Source organism: Bos indicus, chromosome 3, assembly GCF_029378745.1.
Source record: "Bos indicus isolate NIAB-ARS_2022 breed Sahiwal x Tharparkar chromosome 3, NIAB-ARS_B.indTharparkar_mat_pri_1.0, whole genome shotgun sequence".
NCBI classification, from domain to species: Eukaryota; Metazoa; Chordata; class Mammalia; order Artiodactyla; family Bovidae; genus Bos; species Bos indicus.
The window spans coordinates 107,048,090-107,063,716 of NC_091762.1; the positions used below are offsets into that span (position 1 = coordinate 107,048,090).

At 43.0% G+C, this 15,627-nt stretch overlaps 1 protein-coding gene across 8 annotated transcripts in view; it reads right to left on the reverse strand.

Moving 5' to 3' along the window:
- MACF1 (microtubule actin crosslinking factor 1) overlaps window positions 1-15,627 on the reverse strand; it is a 340,946-nt gene that overhangs the window by 209,489 nt on the left and 115,830 nt on the right. For all 8 annotated transcript variants that reach the window (XM_070786801.1, XM_070786798.1, XM_070786806.1 and 5 more), the window contains one exon: window positions 704-765. In XM_070786801.1, the coding sequence (XP_070642902.1) occupies window positions 704-765 (62 nt within the window). The remainder of the gene's footprint in view (window positions 1-703; window positions 766-15,627) is intronic.

Below are 15,627 nucleotides of genomic sequence, written 5' to 3' on the forward strand. Positions count from 1 at the left end.
AAACAGCAATTAAGAGGTCCCTGGTAATCTTTCTCAGAGCAGCAATTATTCATAACTCAAAATTACCTGAGTTGAGTAATTACTATAACTTAAAAACTTTGTATTCAAATATGACTGTCATATTAGTCATACTGTTTATCCTTAGGTAGGTAATATGTCTCTGCCTTGGGTTTTCCTCTTTTTTAAAATAATGATAAGATCTCCCTCCAACCCTAGCCATTTTGTTCTGTATTTTAAACTGCATGGGGGTTAAACAAGTATATACATAATAAAAAAGTTCACTAAACTGATGATTTAAGACTTGCACACTTTGAGAACAAGATTCCCTCTGCCCCATCCTTACACAGTAATCAGATTAAAAAATTTAAAACAAAATAGGGGCTTATAAAATAGTATGTAAGCTTTGACGCAAAGCATTCTTGGAATCTCAGGAATCACCCCATGGTATCTTCAACCTCAGCCTTCTTAGGTAATGGAGGAGTTACTGTCTTCACCAAGAAACTCATCCATGAAAGTTTCCACACTATTAGGACTATGTTAGATAAATATATATATATATTCTTTTTTTTTTTTTTTTTTTTTAAGAAAGAAAAGGAAAAAAAGGCATGCATCCCCATCAACAGGACCCTGCGGCCAGCAACCCGAGCTGTCTGGGAGGAGGGCCTGACAGATTCAGACCAGGGGCGCCCATGAGGGGTCCTACCTTCATCAGGTGCTTGTTGGCCCACTTGGTGAACGTCTTCTTCTGCACTCGGTCCCGTTCATCTGTGAGGAGACAAGGAGAAGGCGCCGGCTTAGTGCTGCCTGGCGCCATGTTCCCCAGCCTCTGCCTTGCCCACACCCAGCCTCTCCAGCACAGTGGAGACGGTTTCTTCAGCCTGAGAGACAGCGTCTTGTTGTTGGGAAGGTTCAGTCTCTCTGAATTTCCTTCTTCTGTCACTTTACACATTAGACAGAATCACATGCCTCAAGAATCATGTCACCGCAAAGTCTCCTTCACATCCTAATTCTCCAGGGAGGGCAGTGATTCCCTGCATCCCCACCCCACCCCCAGCAAGCTCCAAAAATCCGAAGCTGTGAAAACCCCCAACAGGAGGGTGGAGTGGCCTTGGCCCTCGGGACACCCAGTGCTGAAGTTACATTTCACTCTCCACACACGGTCCTCCTGATCAATGCTCTCCTCCTTCCCCCTCCTCCCCTAGGACTCCCTCACTCTAGCTTCCTTCCCAGCCTTGCCAACCAAACTCTCAAAGCTGCCCACTAGGTCCCCTGGAACATCTCTCCTCCCCTCCCTCCCTTCTCCAAGTCTTAGAACCCCCATTTTTTCTTAGGCAAATTCTGCTCCATTCTGACTTTTTTCACCTCTTCAACAGAAACACGACTGTCAACACTTGACAATGACTACATCACAGAGGCCTGATCATGAGGAGGACTCACCTTCTCCCACAACTGCCACCTCCAGACCACTGATCCATCAAGTCTGTTCCTCTTCTATGTATTTGAAGCCCTTTCCCTCCACTGTATGATCCTGTTCGAATCATCCCTGCTATCATCGACCATTCCCTGCTGCATGCACCCCTCCACATGGCAAATCTACCTTAATCTCCCCCAACAACTTTGTTCAATGGGTATTCTCTGACGTCATCCTCAAATTATTTCAACATATGTGTGGACAATGCATGTGAGCCTGCTTGGCTCCACTGACCCTCATCTCCAATCCATAGACAGCCACCACCATCCCACTTCCTGGGCCTCATTTCTTCTCCAAACATAGCTACTCAGCAGTCATCTCTACCAATCTTTCATATCTCTTCCTCACTTTCAACCTTCAATCACTCTCTTCTTACTTTATCCTATTTATTAAGAACGTCTAAGATTATCCCAATCTGTGCCAGACAACATGATTAAGCAAGTCAAAGCTGTCGTCACGAGTATCCCAAGGACTCTCATCTCCCTAATCTCCTACTACTACTTTCACTAGGACAATCCCCAAGCCGAGATGACCACTCCTCAATTTCTTCTCCAACAAAGAGACATTTCAGAAGACAGTAGCAGAATTTTGTAAATCTGACTCTGCTGCTGCTAAGTCACTTCAGTCGTGTCCCACTCTGTGTGACCCCGTAGACGGCAACCAACCAGGCTCCCCCGTCCCTGGGATTCTCCAGGCAAGAAAATCTGACTCACTAGTCAGATTTTTCCATTGATCATGTATGGATGTGAGAGTTGGACTGTGAAGAAAGCTGAGCGCCGAAGAATTGATGCTTTTGAACTGTGGTGTTGGAGAAGACTCTTGAGAGTCCCTTGGACTGCAAGGAGATCCAACCAGTCCATTCTGAAGGAGATCAGCCCTGGGATTTCTTTGGAAGGAATGATGCTAAAGCTGAAACTCCAGTACTTTGGCCACCTCATGCAAAGAGTTGACTCACTGGAAAAGACTCTGATGCTGGTAGGGACTGGGGGCAGGAGAAGGGGATGACAGAGGATGAGATGGCTGGATGGCATCACTGACTCGATGGACGTGAGTTTGAGCGAACTCCGGGAGTTGGTGACGGACAGGGAGGCCTGGCGTGCTGCGATTCATGGGGTCACAAAGAGTCGGACACAACTGAGTGACTGAACCGAATTAACTGACTCACTAGTAACTCACACAAACTTCAATAGGTTTTATGTCCCTACTGCGCAGTTATTCCCTTCTTACTGATACCCAAGTACAAGCCACACAAGCACTGGCCCACCACTTCCAGGTGGATACCGCCCTATCTTCTTACTTCTCTGAATTGATAGCCATCCACTAAGTTCTCCTTCATCTGTCCCTAACCTTACCCTCACCTCTTCCTTTCCAGTCTCTGAATCTATAGCCATCCAGTAAGCACTCCTCCAACTGTTGCTAACCTTACCTTCACCTCCTTTCTGGCTTTGTTTGTAGGAAATAGTGGTCTTTTCCTACTATAGACCATGGAAGTTAGGAATTAGAATGCATTTGTCTAATTCCTTGCTGATTTGCAAATCCCCTCACAACAATCATTTTGTTCAGAGTTGAAAGGTCTGTCCAAATCTTGCATACATCTACAATATTACTGAAGCTTAAAACTTAATAGAGAATTCTTCATAAGCAACATATACTAATTAAAGTTCCATAAAGTGTCATAATCTGCATCCTTATAAATTCTACCTATTGGCACTCATTTGGAACTGTTTTTAAAGTCTAATCTAATTTTCCCTTCATAGAGGCCTGCAATTATTTAAGTCAGAATTTTTATTAGATTTGACCACTGTCATTCTCATATTTTGATCATTTGATCTTTTCAGATGCTGATTTAGTTACCTGACCTCTTCATAATCCTTTCCAAGCTTGTGTCAGAGTCAGCTTGCAGCTACAACCTCATCTAAATCACTGACATTCTTTTCACAGCAAGCTACTTTCTTCCTCTCCACTTCTCCAAATGCTATTTAAAATCCAGCTCATTCATTCACTCATTTATTCTTTGAATAGGTCTTAGTAAGGAGCTAGCTGTTTGGAATAGCCTGTATTATACAAAGTCACAGTCCCTACCTTTAAAAGAGATGACAGTCTGGCAGAAAGAAGAAATAACTTCCATGTGGCTGTAACAGAGGTAAGCACAGTGTGCTCAAGAACATAAGAGAAGTAGTTAAGCCTCTCTGACTACAGGAGGGACACACAGGAGGCTAGTGAGCGTCTCTCGATGGGTGACTCTGCTGCTGCTGCTGCTAAGTCGCTTCAGTCGTGTCCGACTCTGTGACCCCATAGACGGCAGCCCACCAGGCTCCCCTGTCCCTGGGATTCTCCAGGCAAGAACACTGGAGTGGGTTGCCATTTCCTTCTCCAATGCATGAAAGTAAAAAGTGAAAGTGAAGTCGCTCAGTCGTGTCTGACCCTTAGCGACCCCATGGACTGCAGCCTACCAGGCTCCTCCATCCATGGGATTCTCCAGGCAAGAGTACCGGAGTGGGGTGCCATTGCCTTCTCCGTGGGTGTCTCTACTAAAATTTAAAACATGAGTTACAAGCTAGTCAGAAAGAGAAGGGAAGGGGCAAGGCTACAAGCAGTTCCACCTAGTGCAAAGTAACGGAGATCTGAAGGCGCTCATGTTCAGACAACTGCACAGAATTAACGGGAGCTGAAAGACAGGATGTGTATTAGGTGGTAGTGACACATAAAACTGGATAGAATGGCATGAGTCAAATCATGGCCTTTCGTGACAAGCTAAGGAGTCCAAACTTTATCACAAAGAAACTGGTAAGGGAAGATAAGAGAACATATTAAAAGATTTTAAACAGGAGAATGACATGTGAGATTTGTGTTTGAGAAACGTTACTCTGGTAGCCTTTCCTGACAATCCCATGTCTCAATAGTCTCTTTGTTCTCCAAATTTTTATGGTATTTACTATGCTAATCACTCAATCTGTACTTATATAATTATATAAATTCTAAACTTCGAATAACCTTATTGTTACTCATCAATGAGATCATTAACTCCCTGAGGAAAGACATCATGCTTTATGTTTTTACATCTACCATAGCTACTAACATCTACAGCTCTACATAATAAGACCTAAAACAAATCCTTCCACTTATTTGAATCGAGAGGCAGCTTTTTAGCTACTGGAAGTATAACTGATGACGAAGCACCTGGTTTCCCTAGTGCACTACCCCATGGGAAGGCTTGGGAGGTGAAGAGAGTAACCATGGGGAGAAAATAAAGAAGATGCAATCGTGCTAGTCACACCTCCAGGTCTAAAGGACACGAGGCCGTGGACTAAAAAGAAATCACATGAATTCCACCTCTTTAAAATATTGGCAAGTTCAAAAGGAAATTTATTAACTTTTTCTTTTCCATCTAGGTAGTGTTTAACCTATTACAGCAAACATGTATTACTTTTATAATAAAAGAAATTCTATAAAGAAAACTTGTGTCTTCAGAGTGATAACTCTAATATTAGAAACAGCCTATTTTTGGTTATAAAGCTAATCAGTAGAGCAAGGCAGAGTAGACCTGGCATTGGTGGAAATGCAGGACTTTTAGTCAGCTTTAATATTGTTTTCCATTATGTTTGCATGTTCCTGCAAACAGGTGATACTTATTGGGATACTGGAGTTTTCGAATATTGGATTGGGCTCTTGTTTTTTTTTTCATTTTGGCTATACCATGCAGTTTGCATGATCTTATGTCACTGACTTGGGCCCCAGCAGTGGAAGTGCCAAGCCCTAATGACTAGACTGCCAGGGAATTCCCTAGACTCTTTCAAGAAATAAACTTTCTTGATTGGCCAACATATGATTAGAAGATGGCTAAAGAAACACACAGAATGACATCAAAACCAAGTCACCTGTAAGAGTCCTGTCCACTGTCTCATATCTTTTAGACATGAAGATGCTATTAACACAATTGAGTTTTTTAAGTTTTACTACCCACAGTTATGCTGATCACCTACCAAGCCTTCCCATGGGGTAATGCACTATGGAAAGTGGATGGCCTCACGTCAGTCATGCTTCGAATAGCTAGAAACCTGACTTTCAATTCAGAGGGAAGAGGTCCAAGTACTTATTCTGAATGTAATTACTAAAAGCAACATGATTACAAGTCCTTCCCAAGACCAGCTAGCCTGTTTAGAGCTGAGCTGTAAGTTCCTCAGAAAAGGGTTTTATATAACAATCTTGCCCCAAAGCTGGAGGATCCTTTTTTAGGATACTATGTTGCAGACCAATCAATTACATGAACATTCTCTCCTGACTTAAGCATTAGGATAAGAGGACACCAATACTGCAGTGCCTGGAATTTAAGATCTTAATATTTCAGCAAGGAAATTCATTAGGGAAGTCAAACAACAACTCGATTACATAGACCTTCAGAACACTCCAAACAGCTCAGACTTCAAAAGTTTCTAGTAAGTTTTAGGTTTGATTCCCCACACATAAATCCTTCATTTAATTCCAGGCCCAGCAAAGATCTTTCAAGTTTAAGAAGATATGTTTATATGAGAAGAAAACAGTCAATCAGAGCAAAGGTGATGTTACTTTTAAAAGCTTCTTGTAAATTCAGCTCCACCAAAGGCTGTGAACTGACAACAAAGAACCCAACAGCCTCCTGGGAAATTCTTAGATTAAACTTATGGAGGCACCAACTAGTCATGTGAGGGTTACTCAATTAGAAAGGTTTAACACTCATGTCCAACTTTATTACGACACCAAGCTACCAATACCTACCCCAACTTTCTTAATTTTAGTGTCACTGGCAGACTCCCTCCTTGCTACCTAGGCAAGTCCGTCCCCCTGAAATGTGGATCCTACGTCCTCCCTTCTCCTTGAGAAGCTTATTCCAACCATCCCTGCCTAGCCTGCATACCTTGACCTACTCTTCTCCTTTCCCCTCGGCTACATGAACAAGTGTGAAGACAACGCTCACCATTTCCACTCTCATCCCCCTGCTTCACCACGTGACCTGGCTTCCAGTCTCACAAATTCATGGAAACTGCTCTGCGCACAGTCACCTACCTGCCAACCCAGAAGACAATGCTGACCTTTTCTTTACCTTTTAAACCCCCTCTCCCTCTTGTATCTGAGACTCCATTCTGCCCTGGTTTCCTTCCTTCCCCTTTGATTATTCCTTCTCTTTTGCTCACCCCTTAAATGTTTACTCATCCTTAGCCCTCTTTCCTTTTCATTCCATATTACAGCTTCTTAAGACCTAAAGGTCCATAAGTGGGTTTGGAGGGGGTGGGTCATAAGCCACCTAAAATTGCAGGCAAAATTTCTGGTGTTACGTACATTATGGGATGAAAACAAAACAAAACAAAACAAAAAACCTATAGACTTTCCAAAAAAAAAAAAAATAAAGAAGAGTTGTTCTTTACATTCTCCCAAAATGATTTGCTCTACCCATGGTTTCAACAGTAACCTATACACTGACAATTCCCAAATTCATTATCGTCAGCTCAATACTTTATCCTAAATACCATTCTCATATGTCCAACTGACTCCTAAAACTTTCATGCTCATTTCAAGCTGAACTTGCCTAAAAATGAACTCTTATCTCTCTCCCTGCTTCTAATAGGTTTCCCTGCTATATATAATCCATTTGTTTTGGTTTGAATGTCTATGCCCTCCTAAAATTCATACCCTGAAATCATACTCCCAATGTGATGTGACAGAATTAGAAGGTGAAGCCTTGGGGAAGTGATTAGGTCATCAGGGTGGAGCAATATAGATGGAATTAGCTCTATAGATGGAATTAGTGTCCTTACAAAAGGACACTAATTTGTCCTTACAAAAAGCTCTTTCCCACCCACTCCATCATGAAGGTGCAGTGAGAAGACAGCCAGCTGTCTATGAACCAGGAAAAGGTCCTTACAAGACACCAAATCAGTAGGTGCCTTGACCACGGACTGAGCCACCTCCAGAACAGTGAGAAATCAATGTCTGCTGTTTAAGCCACTGAGTCTATGGTTTTGTTACAGCAGCCCAAAGGTAGCTCAGCGGCACCAAATCTGTTTGATCCCTGGATCAGGAAAAGCCCCTGGAGAAGGAAATGGCAACCCACTCCCGTATTCTTGCCTGGGGAATTCCATGGAGAGAAGCCTGGCAGACTATACAGTCCATGGGGTAGCAAAGAGTCGGACACGACTTAGTAACTCAATAACAAACGGACTAAGACAGCTCCTCCTCAAGGCTGCCAGCAACCTTTTTCACAAGAATGATCTTCTTACTGTCACATTAAAATCCTTCAGCGACTCCTTATCCTCCTAATAATATAACAGCTTTCGACAATCTACTTATACGTCAAGTACCTTACATTTATTGTTCCCAGTACTCAAAACCCTGTGAAAGTGAAAGTGAAGTTGCTCAGTCGTCCGACTCTGCAACCCCATGGACTGTAGCCTACCAGGCTCCTCCGTCCATGAATCTCCAGGTGAGAATACTGGAGTGGGTAGCCATTTCCTCCTCCAGGGGATCTTCCCAACCGAGGGATCAAACCTGGGTCTCCAGCATTGCAGGTAGATGCTTTAACCTCTGAGCCACCAGGGAAGCTTCAACAACCCTGAAAGGCATTATTTTACTGGAAAGATAAAGCCCACAGAGGCTTGCCCAAGATCACAAGGTAAGTCCGAACTCAGCTCTACTGGATTCTAAAGCCTGATACCTGCATTCAGGATAACATTTAAACTTTTTAGCTTGAGATCTAAGACCTCTTACGATGTAGCCACTTTTCCCTCTCCAGCCTTTCATAAAAACTCTAATTTTCAGCTTTGGTGAATGTATAGTTCTGTTTAGTCGCTCAGTCATGTTCAACTCTTCGTGACCCCATGGACTGCAGCATGCCAGGCTTCCCTGTCCATTATCAACTCCCGGAGTTTACTCAAACTCATGTCCATTGAGTCAGTGATGCCATCCAACCATCTCACCCTCTGTCATCCCCTTCTCCTCCTGCCTTCAGTCTTTCTCAGCATCAGGGTCTTTTCAAATGAGTCAGCTCTTCACATCAGGTGGCCAAAGTATTGGAGTTTCAGCTTCAGCATCTGTCCTTCCAATGATATTCAGGACTGATTTCCTTTAAGATGGACTGGTTTGATCTCCTTGGAGTCCAAGGGACTCTCAAGAATCTTCTCCAACACCACAGTTCAAAAGCATTAATTCTTCGGCGCTCAGCTTTCTTTATAGTCCAACTCTTACGTCCATACATGACTACTGGAAAAACCATAGCCTTGATGAGACGGACCTTTGTTGTGAATGTACAACTGTCCCCAAATGAGGCATGTGCTCTTACACCCTCCAGACTTTGCATTTACTGTTCTTTCTGTGTGGAAGACAGCTCCGGCCTCCCCAACTATGCATTCTTCGGCATTCAACTTAGCTATCACCTCCTCCATCCCTTACACACAGGAGTTGAGGTCATCTCCCTCTTGTGCTTATTACAAGGTATCATAGTTTGCTTATCCATCTGTCCTGTTGTACTCAGAACAACTTGAGGATAGGTCTGTGGTCAGAAATGAAAGCCTGCATTTGAGGCACAAAGTTCTGTGTTCTATTCCAACATAGCCTACAACATAGCCCCAGTGCATCGCGAATCATGAAAAAAACAAATGAGAGAAAAGCCTCTGCTTATTTTCCTGAGGGCCACAGAAAAATTACAAGTGGTTCAAGAAGCCCAATAAGCACCAACCACCTGGAATTATAAAACTGAGACACGTGAGCTGACAAAAATGTAAATAAATATGTAGAAAGCTGGGATCAGCCTGTTCCCTGACCACATGAGGTCAATCTAGTGGCAGAGACCAATATGTATTAATTAATAACTGACAATAACACCAAGCAAATAGATACCAGATACAAGCTGCACAAAATTGTGCAGATAAACAGAGTTGATTAATTCTGACAGGGGGATAGGAGAAGAGTTCATGAAAGGCGTGGTATTTGAAGTAAACCTGGGATGACAAGTATGATTTTGGCAGCCCAAAAAGAGGTTAAGGAATTCCAAAGAATAAGCTTGAGCAGTGACTTGGAGACGTGTGAGTACACAGGATATGCTGGAGGGCATGGTGTGGCTACATACCATGGAAACTAATAAGGTGACCTGAGATCACATCACTCCAGAGCTGGAATAAGGAGCATGTTAATACTTTCAGTAGATAAAGGATACCACTGAAATTTCCTGAACCAGAGTGTTCTGGAAAGATTAGCCCGGCATTGGACTGAAGACCAGACTGCAGCAGAGAAACACTAAGAGGCAGAAGCAACTAGAGGCCTACTGTGTGCAATAGACCAAGAAAGAAACCAAAGCATGAATAGTGCTGAGGCAGTGGGAATACAAAAAGGCAGGCAGATCCCCACACAATGCAGAGGAAGAACAACAGCTTTTAGCTACTGACTAGCTGTTAAAGAATGGGACAGTGGAAGATAATCCTGAAGTTTCTAGTCACAACAACTGGGAGGAGTGGTACCTGAGATAAGGAAAACAGAAGGCACAGACTGGGTTGGGTAAAGTAACTGCTGAAAATTCTTAAAGAGATGAGAATACCAGACCACCTTACCTGCCTCCTGCAAAACCTGTATGCAGGTCAAGAAGTAATGGTTAGAACTGGACATGCAACAATGGACTGGTTCCAAATTGGGAAAGGAGTACATCAAGGCTGTATATTGTCACCCTGCTTATTTAACTTATATGCAGAGTACATCATGAGAAACACCAGACTGGATGAAGCACAAGCAGGAATCAAGACTGCTAGGAGAAATATCAATAACCTCAGATATGCAGATGACACCACCCTTATAGTAGGAAGTAAAGAGGAACTAAAGAGCCTCTTGATGAAGGTGAAAGAGAGTGAAAAAGCTGGCTTAAAACTCAACATTCAAAAAACTAAGATCATGGCATCCGGTCCCATCACTCCATGGCAAACAGATAGGGAAACGATGGAGAAAAGTGACAGTTTATTTTCTTAAGCTCCAAAATCACTGCAGATGGTGACTGCAGCTATGAAATTAAAAGACGCTTGCTCCTTGGAAGAAAAGCTATGATCAACCTAGACAGCATATTAAAAAGCAGAGACATTACTTTGCCAACAAAGGTCCGTCTAGTCAAAGCTATGGTCTTTCCAGTGGTCGTGTATGGATGTGAGAGTTGGACCATAAAGAAAGCTGAGCGCTGAAGAATTGATGCTTTTGAACTGTGGTGTTGCTCTTGAGAGTCCCTTGGACAGCAAGGAGATCAAATCAGTCAATCCTAAATGAAATCAGTCCTGAATATTCATTGGAAGGACTGATACTGAAACTAAAGCTCCAATCCTTTGGCCACCTGATGCAAAGAGCTGACTCATTTGATAAGACCCTGATGCTGGGAAAGATTGAAGGCAAGAGGAGAAGGGGACGACAGAGGATGAGATGGTAGGATGGCATCACTGACTCGAACGACACGAGTGAGCAAGCTCCGGAAGATGGTGGAGGACGGGGAAGCCTGGCCTGCTGCCGTCCATGGGGTCACAAAGATTCAGACACGACTGAGCAACTAACCGAACAACAACAGAGTAGCAGAAACATGAGGTGTCAGCAGACCCTTCTTGCAGACAGTTGGAACCTTACATCTAGAGTTCAGAAGAGCAGGCAGCACTAAGGATACAGATTTGATGCTAACAGTTGATAGCCGAGGCTGCAGCAAGTAGAACAGCTAGCCTATTTCAAGTTTTCCTAAATCACCACTTTGCTCATACTACCCCTCTATCCAAAGTCCTTCAGTTGCTCTCAGAAGACCAGAGGCTCAAGTCTACGTCCTTTGTTTCTGTTGTCCATTACACCCCTCTGAAATTCAATTCCAGTTTTTACTTACTATGTGTTAGGTGACTGGTAGAAATAAAGATAAGACATGGTCACTGACCTGAAGGAATTTACAATTTATCTACTCTTCCAACTTTATCTTTAGACTCGCCACTGCAACCATTCTGACCTCAGTTTCCAAACATACATTGCACATTCTTGCCTTTGTTCACCCATTTCCCCCTAGTGGAATATCTACCCTCCTCTAATTTAGAGCCTCCTTACAAGGAGCAGCTGAAGTCTCACTTCTTCCTTTAAACCTTTCTGGCTATCCCAGCCACCTCTGGATGCCTGTGTTTGTTTAATTTACCTGGCACCGAGCATACAAAATCTACTACTAGACATCTTTACATGCAAATCCCATTTTTCTATCTGAACTTTAGCTCCTTGGAGTCAAGAATTATGCTTCAAAATTTCTTTAAATAGCCAACATTTAGGACAACAGTTAAGCACTTGCGAATACTCATTCATTGAACAATATATACTATGTGAGAGCCCACTACGTGCCGTTACATCTATATGGATACTTTATGATCAGACTAAGACATATTCTCAAATGTAATTAAAAGACTTTACAGCAGGGAGCAGAGATCTCCATTTGCATGCCCTTTCCACAGTCACAGCTTTTCTAAATTCTTCCTGCCACATCTTCACACCACTTAATGTGAACTCAAAGAAAATGGGCTAAAATGAAGATCAAGTGATTAAAATGTGCTTAGCAGTACTACAGAATGGCACCAGCCTTATATAATGATTTCTTTCCCTAGAAGTATGCAAGTCAACTTTGGGAGGAAAGAATGACTTGTATATTTATTGTGTCTATTCTCTGTCGGGCACTCTACAAGGCCTGTCTCATTTAGTATTTGACTTAATCTTCATAATTCTATCAAGCACACATTTTTTTATCTTCATTTCATAGTTCAAATTGAGGTTCAGGGACACTTAATAAAAATTTGCCTGATGTCACATGGTTAGTGAGTAGTAGAAGTGAAATTCAAATCCAAGTCTACCATGGACTTTTAACTGCCAAACTCTACCACCACTGTGAAATTATTAGAAGGCAACACAACACAGTCCTATATAATGAAGAGAAGAGGCGAGGTGCAGACTATAACTACACTAGGGATGCATGACAGGTATCAGTCACCAAAGGCTGATGAAGACGCAGAATGTCTCAATGAGGACTGGGACTTGGGAATTTAGGGAAGTGATAACTAGAGACTTCAGGGCAAAATTAAAATTTTCATGTTGTTTCTTAGGAAAATCTGAATTTTGTTACTGATAATTCTTTGCACTACTGGGAATCAGAGAGTACAAGGCAGAAAAGCAAAAGTTAGGTAAAGAAACAAGCCAGGACTAAGCCTGGTGGCAAAAGAAAAGAGTCACAGAGATGAAAGGAAAGGTTTAGAAGGAGAAGGGAAGAATGAGAAAAACATAATAGCTTCTAGAGTCTTTAATGGAACACCACACTCAGAAAAAATAAAATACTTCACAGTTTCGAAGAGATACAGGGTTTGGACTTCCTTGGTGGTCCAGTGGTTAGGAATCCACCTGCCAATTCAGGGGACATGGGTTTGATCCCTGGTTCAGAAAGATCCCACATTCCATGGGCAAACAAGCCACAATTACAGAATCCCGCACGCTTTAGAGCCAGTGCTCCACGACAAGACAAGTCACCACAATGAGCAGCCCAAGTACCCAACTAGAGAGTAGCCTCCGCCTGCTGCAACTTGAGAAAGCCCGTTCGCAGCAGCGAAGACCCAGCACATCCAAAAATAAATAAATGAAGAAACACAGGGGTTAACAATCCTCAAAAAATCATCTTAAAGATGATTAAATTGAAGCCCAGGTTTAGGAGTTTAGATAAGGTTACAGAGGGGCAGAATCAGGTCTATAACTTGGATTTCCCAGCTGCCACTCTATGGCTTACTTTACAGGATACTCATCTCCCCTCTGTGAGCCCAAGTCTCATCTATAAAGTGAGGAGTCTGGACTAGGTCAATGGTTTCCCAACACCAGTCTGTAAACCAACCATATCAAAATCAGCAGAGGCACTTGCACTGGGCTTGGCACCCTAACATACACTCTTCATAATGACTGTATGTTAGGGCCTATTTTAATCTACTTTTTAAATGAGGAAGCTGAGGCAGAGAAAGTTAAGCAGTAGAAAGTGAAGTGGTAGAGTAGGAGCCCCATGCAGACAATGAGGCCAAAGTCCATTTTCTTAACTGTTAGGTCACATTGCTGCCGGGGGATTAAACGGAGGTGGATGAGCTGGGAGAACAATGTTTTTGCCCTGAAAATTTCAATGAAGATTCTAGCCTTCCTTATATTTTTCTGTTGATTACAGAAAAGGGGCCCTCATATCACTAAGCATTTTCAGATGTACAAGAGTCTTTCCTCTAGATCTCAGAGGAAATCTCAGCGATACCAGAAAGATAAAAAGCTAGACTCCATGGCAACAACTGACTAAAACTGCTATTCCTTGTGCCACAACCCTTATTATAGTACCACCTTTATTTCTGAGAAAGTACTTAATTTGGCAGTACTGGTCTATCAGGAGGCTTCCCTGGTGGCTCAGACGGTAAAGCGTCTGCCAGTCTGTCAGTCAAAAGACAGGATCAGAACCCTAATCCTACTCCCTTTCTGAGATCTCCTCTTGATCAAACAACCAGCAATCTCAAATTTAGTGAAAAATCTGCTCATTTGGGTCACAATTTTGTTTTGCTTTAGAGACTAAGAGTACAAAACCAAAAGACATTAGCAGTATTATCAATCCAGTAGTTCCTAAACTTAGATTTCACAGTAAATGAGTAAATGTTCCAAAATAAATCAGAGAACCTAACAGAAAGTTGTCAACTTTTTATTTTGCTAAGTAAAGTTATCTAAAAACAACCACCTGACAATAATTCTTTCATAAAATAATGGACATTTTAACATCAAAAAAGTAAAAACGGCAATTTCAGAATAAAGAACAGTTCTTTAAATAAGTTATGAAAAGCACACACTATATTTTCCTTATCTTATCCATTTTACTGGGAAATGATGATGATGCCTCCAACACCAGTCTGTACACCCTACAGTTTGGAAGCCAAGAAAACCTGTGGCCAAAAAGGCTAGGCCACTTGCTCAAGGTCATAGAATATTATTTAAACAAACTCCTCTCCTTTATCAAGAGATCTAAGCAACAAGACTCTTCCTAGCCTCCAAATCTTCTTGAGGTCCCCATCCCCAGAACACCTTCAAGCCTTTTTCCCTCCTCACATCTGGCAAGAGAGTAAATAAGTGCAGGAGAATTAGCAATCAGCCCCAAAGAGGAAACCTGGGCCATGACTCCACCCTCTTCTTCTCCCACAATCCTGTCTGCTCCAAGGTAGACTCTGTAACCAACCAACTTCTCCTAAAATATGCCCTGGACTTTCAGAACATAACTTAAAAGTGGTTTCCTGACTCAGACAGAAGCGTGAGCATGAATTCAGTCTCTATAAAAAAGTCCCACACCCAAAGCTTAGGCTCTTAACTGCCAGTCACTACAACTTTAAGAAGTTCCCCAGGAAGTCAGGAACCAATGGTCTCTCCCACTGCACGTTTTAACAAGCCCAAAGGCTGTAAATGCCTCCAAGCCTTCTGAGTTCATGCGCTCCTGTGAGTCAGTGAGAGTAAAGACTATTTGGGACCCTCAGGCCCAGGCAAGGAAAAAAGAAACTTCACATACTAACCCATACAGCACATGCGGCAAACCAGGTGGGTGTTGAACTCGTGCTCATCTTGGTAACTGGGCCACATGTCGCCAGCGTCTGCTGACCCTGCCTAGAAGGAAGGTGTCCCAAAGAACCTCCAGCTAGGGGCCTGTGCACCCCCTGCAGCTCCTTAAAAAAGGCTGCGAAGTAAACAGAGACAGCCAGCCAAAGGGCCGTGCAATGAACAGAAAGAGAGACAGCAGAAGTTCGGAGAAGTGGCTCCACCCACCACTTCCTACTGACCTCCTCCCTCCCCTTGAGGTCAGAGAGGAAGCTCCTCCCTGGGGCACTTCCAAACTGGGTCCAGGTCTTCATGCAAAAGGCATCCTATTCAAAAGCAGCACCAGCTCAGTGCTTGCAGACCAACGGCAGCAGGCGAAGTGGGCACTTCGGGTGCAGAGAAGTCCAGCCGCATTAGTAAGTGAAGAAAGGCTGGTTAGGCAGAAGCCAGTCTCTGAGTTACTCTCCTCTTTCAGAGCAGAAGCTTATGCCCCCATGAATCTGAGACAGTTGCAGGAGGGCCGGGGAGGTGAAATGGTTTACTGCCAAGTCAAACACAGGGTA